The sequence below is a fragment of the Heptranchias perlo genome, chromosome 43 (assembly GCF_035084215.1).
Source record: "Heptranchias perlo isolate sHepPer1 chromosome 43, sHepPer1.hap1, whole genome shotgun sequence".
NCBI classification, from domain to species: Eukaryota; Metazoa; Chordata; class Chondrichthyes; order Hexanchiformes; family Hexanchidae; genus Heptranchias; species Heptranchias perlo.
This window is the reverse complement of record NC_090367.1, coordinates 1,219,796-1,223,132: the sequence shown is the minus strand read 5'-3', so window position 1 is coordinate 1,223,132 and position 3,337 is coordinate 1,219,796. Positions and strand designations below refer to the sequence as shown.

The following is a 3,337-nucleotide window of genomic DNA, read 5'->3' as shown; positions in this document are numbered from 1 at the left end:
TGAGAGGCCATTCAGCCCCTCGAGCCTGTTCCGCCATTCATTGAGAGCGTGGTAACTGGTAACTCCAGTTACCTATCTTGGCTCCATCACGAGTTAGCCAGATGGCAACACATACGGACACAGTATTACAGTTGGCCCTGGGTTACGGTAGTTTGGGGGGGGGGGGGGGGGGGGGGGGGGGGGCAGGGGGGAGGGAAATCGATGACCCCCTTCCTGGAATGTTGGGCGAGGGGCAGGATCAGCCTTGGTTGGTGCCCCCACTCTTCCCCCATCCCACCGTGCTGGCTAGAGGGCTCGCACACGAAGAATGGCCCCACGTCTGAGGTGCCCCACAGCCTTCGGGAGGACAAGAAAATAGAGAAAGGACTCCCATTTCTACCGGCCTTTCACCACCTCAGGACGTCCAAAAGCGCTTTACAGCAATGAGGTACTTTTTTTGAAGTGCGGTCACTGTTGTAATGTGGGAAACGCAACAGCCAATTTGCGCACAGCAAGATCCCACAAACAGCAATGTGATAATGGATCAGATCATCTGTTTTTTTTTAAAATGGATAAATATCGGCCCCAGGTCACCAGGGAGAAACTCCCCCTGCTCTTCTTCAATAGTGGCCGTGGGATCTTTTACATCCACCTGAGAGGGGCAGACGGGGCCTCGGTTTAATGTCTCATCCGAAAGACGGCACCTCCGACAGTGCAGCACTCCTCAGTACCGACCCTCCGACAGTGCAGCACTCCCTCAGTACTGACCCTCCGACAGTGCAGCACTCCCTCAGTACCGACCCTCCGACAGTGCAGTGCTCCCTCAGTACTGGCACCGACCAGGAAGTGTTGGCCTGGATTATGAGGCAGAAGTCTCTGGAGTGGGGGCTCGAACCCAAGGCCTTCTGACTCAGAGGACAAAGAAAGAGAGAGAGAAAGAGAAAAGAGAGAGAGAGAAAGAGAAAGAGAGAGAGAGAGAAAGAGAGAGAGAAAGAGAGAGAGAAAGAAAGAGAGAGAAAGAGAAAGAGAGAGAGAAGAAAGAGAGAGAAAGAGAAAGAGAGAGAAAGAGAGAGAGGAAAGAGAGAGAGAAAGAAGAGAGAGAAAGAGAAAGAGAGGGAGAGAAGAGAGAGAGAAAGAGAAAGAGAAAGAGAGAGAGAAGAGAGAGAGAGAAAGAGAGAGAAGAAAGAGACAGAGAGAGAGAGAGAGAAGAGAGAAGAAGAGAGAGAGAAAGACGAAGAGAGAAGAGAGAGAAGAGAGAGAGAGAGAAAGAGAGAGAGAAGAGAAGAGAGAGAGAAGAGAGTGAAGAGAAGAGAGAGAGAAAGAGAGAGAGCGAGAGAGAGAGAGAGAGAAAGAGAAGAGAGTGAAAGAGAGAGAGCGAGTGAAAGAGAAGAGAGCGAGTAAAGGAGAGAGAGAGAGTGAAGAGAGAGAGAGGAGAGAGAAGAGAAGAGAGCGAGAGAAAGAGAGAGAGGAGTGAAGAGAGAGAGAGAGTGAAGAGAGAGAGAGAGTGAAAGAGAGAGAGCGAGTGAAGAGAGAGAGGCAGAGTGAAGAGAGAGAGCGAGTGAAAGAGAGAGAGCGAGTGAAAGAGAGAGAGCGAGTGAAAGAGAGAGAGCGAGTGAAAGAGAGAGAGCGAGTGAAAGAGAGAGAGCGAGTGAAAGAGAGAGAGCGAGTGAAAGAGAGAGAGCGAGTGAAAGAGAGAGAGCGAGTGAAAGAGAGAGAGCGAGTGAAAGAGAGAGAGCGAGTGAAAGAGAGAGAGCGAGTGAAAGAGAGAGAGCGAGTGAAAGAGAGAGAGCGAGTGAAAGAGAGAGAGCGAGTGAAAGAGAGAGAGCGAGTGAAAGAGAGAGAGCGAGTGAAAGAGAGGAGAGCGAGTGAAAGAGAGAGAGCGAGTGAAAGAGAGAGAGCGAGTGAAAGAGAGAGAGCGAGTGAAAGAGAGAGAGCGAGTGAAGAGAGAGAGCGAGGTGAAAGAGAGAGAGCGAGTGAAAGAGAGAGAGCGAGTGAAAGAGAGAGAGCGAGTGAAAGAGAGAGAGCGAGTGAAAGAGAGAGAGCGAGTGAAAGAGAGAGAGCGAGTGAAAGAGAGAGAGCGAGTGAAAGAGAGAGAGCGAGTGAAAGAGAGAGAGCGAGTGAAAGAGAGAGAGCGAGTGAAAGACGAGAGAGCGAGTGAAAGAGAGAGAGCGAGTGAAGAGAGAGAGCGAGTGAAAGAGAGAGAGCGAGTGAAAGAGAGAGAGCGAGTGAAAGAGAGAGAGCGAGTGAAAGAGAGAGAGCGAGTGAAAGAGAGAGAGCGAGTGAAAGAGAGAGAGCGAGTGAAAGAGAGAGAGCGAGTGAAAGAGAGAGAGCGAGTGAAAGAGAGAGAGCGAGTGAAAGAGAGAGAGCGAGTGAAAGAGAGAGAGCGAGTGAAAGAGAGAGAGCGAGTGAAAGAGAGAGAGCGAGTGAAAGAGAGAGAGCGAGTGAAAGAGAGAGAGCGAGTGAAAGAGAGAGAGCGAGTGAAAGAGAGAGAGCGAGTGAGAAGAGAGAGAGCGAGTGAAAAGAGAGAGAGCGAGTGAAGAAGAGAGCGAGTGATGAGAGAAGCGAGTGAAAGAGAGAGAGCGTGGAAAGAGAGAGAGCGAGTGAAAGAGAGAGAGCGAGTGAAAGAGAGAGAGCGAGTGAAAGAGAGAGAGCGAGTGAAAGAGAGAGAGCGAGTGAAAGAGAGAGAGCGAGTGAAAGAGAGAGAGCGAGTGAAAGAGAGAGAGCGAGTGAAAGAGAGAGAGCGAGTGAAAGAGAGAGAGCGAGTGAAAGAGAGAGAGCGAGTGAAAAGAGAGAGAGCGAGTGAAAGAGAGAGAGCGAGTGAAAGAGAGAGAGCGAGTGAAAGAGAGAGAGCGAGTGAAAGAGAGAGAGCGAGTGAAAGAGAGAGAGCGAGTGAAAGAGAGAGAGCGAGTAAAGAGAGAGCGAGTGAAGAGAGAGAGCGAGTGTGAAAGAGAGAGAGCGAGTGAAAGAGAGAGAGCGAGTGAAAGAGAGAGCGAGTGAAAGAGAGAGCGAGTGAAGAGAGCGAGTGAAAGAGAGAGAGCGAGTGAAAGAGAGAGAGCGAGTGAAGAGAGAGAGCGAGTGAAAGAGAGAGCGAGTGAAAGAGAGAGAGCGAGTGAAAGAGAGAGCGAGTGAAGAGAGTCGAGTGAAGAGAGAGCGAGTGAAAGAGAGAGCGAGTGAAAGAGAGAGCGAGTGAAAGAGAGAGAGCGAGTGAAAGAGAGAGCGAGTGAAAGAGAGACGAGTGAAAGAGAGCGAGTGAAAGAGAGAGCGAGTGAAAGAGAGAGCGAGTGAAAGAGAGAGCGAGTGAAAGAGAGAGCGAGTGAAAGAGAGAGCGAGTGAAAGAGAGAGCGAGTGAAAGAGAGAG

At 50.6% G+C, this 3,337-nt stretch overlaps 1 protein-coding gene across 1 annotated transcript in view; it reads right to left on the bottom strand.

Moving 5' to 3' along the window:
• Nucleotides 1-285: 285 nt before the first annotated feature.
• The window catches only part of LOC137306329 (histone acetyltransferase KAT5-like), a 19,409-nt gene continuing 16,357 nt past the window's right edge, over nt 286-3,337 (bottom strand). Inside the window, exon 8 of the mRNA XM_067975478.1 lies at nt 286-336. Coding sequence (XP_067831579.1) covers nt 286-336 — 51 coding nt within the window. The remainder of the gene's footprint in view (nt 337-3,337) is intronic.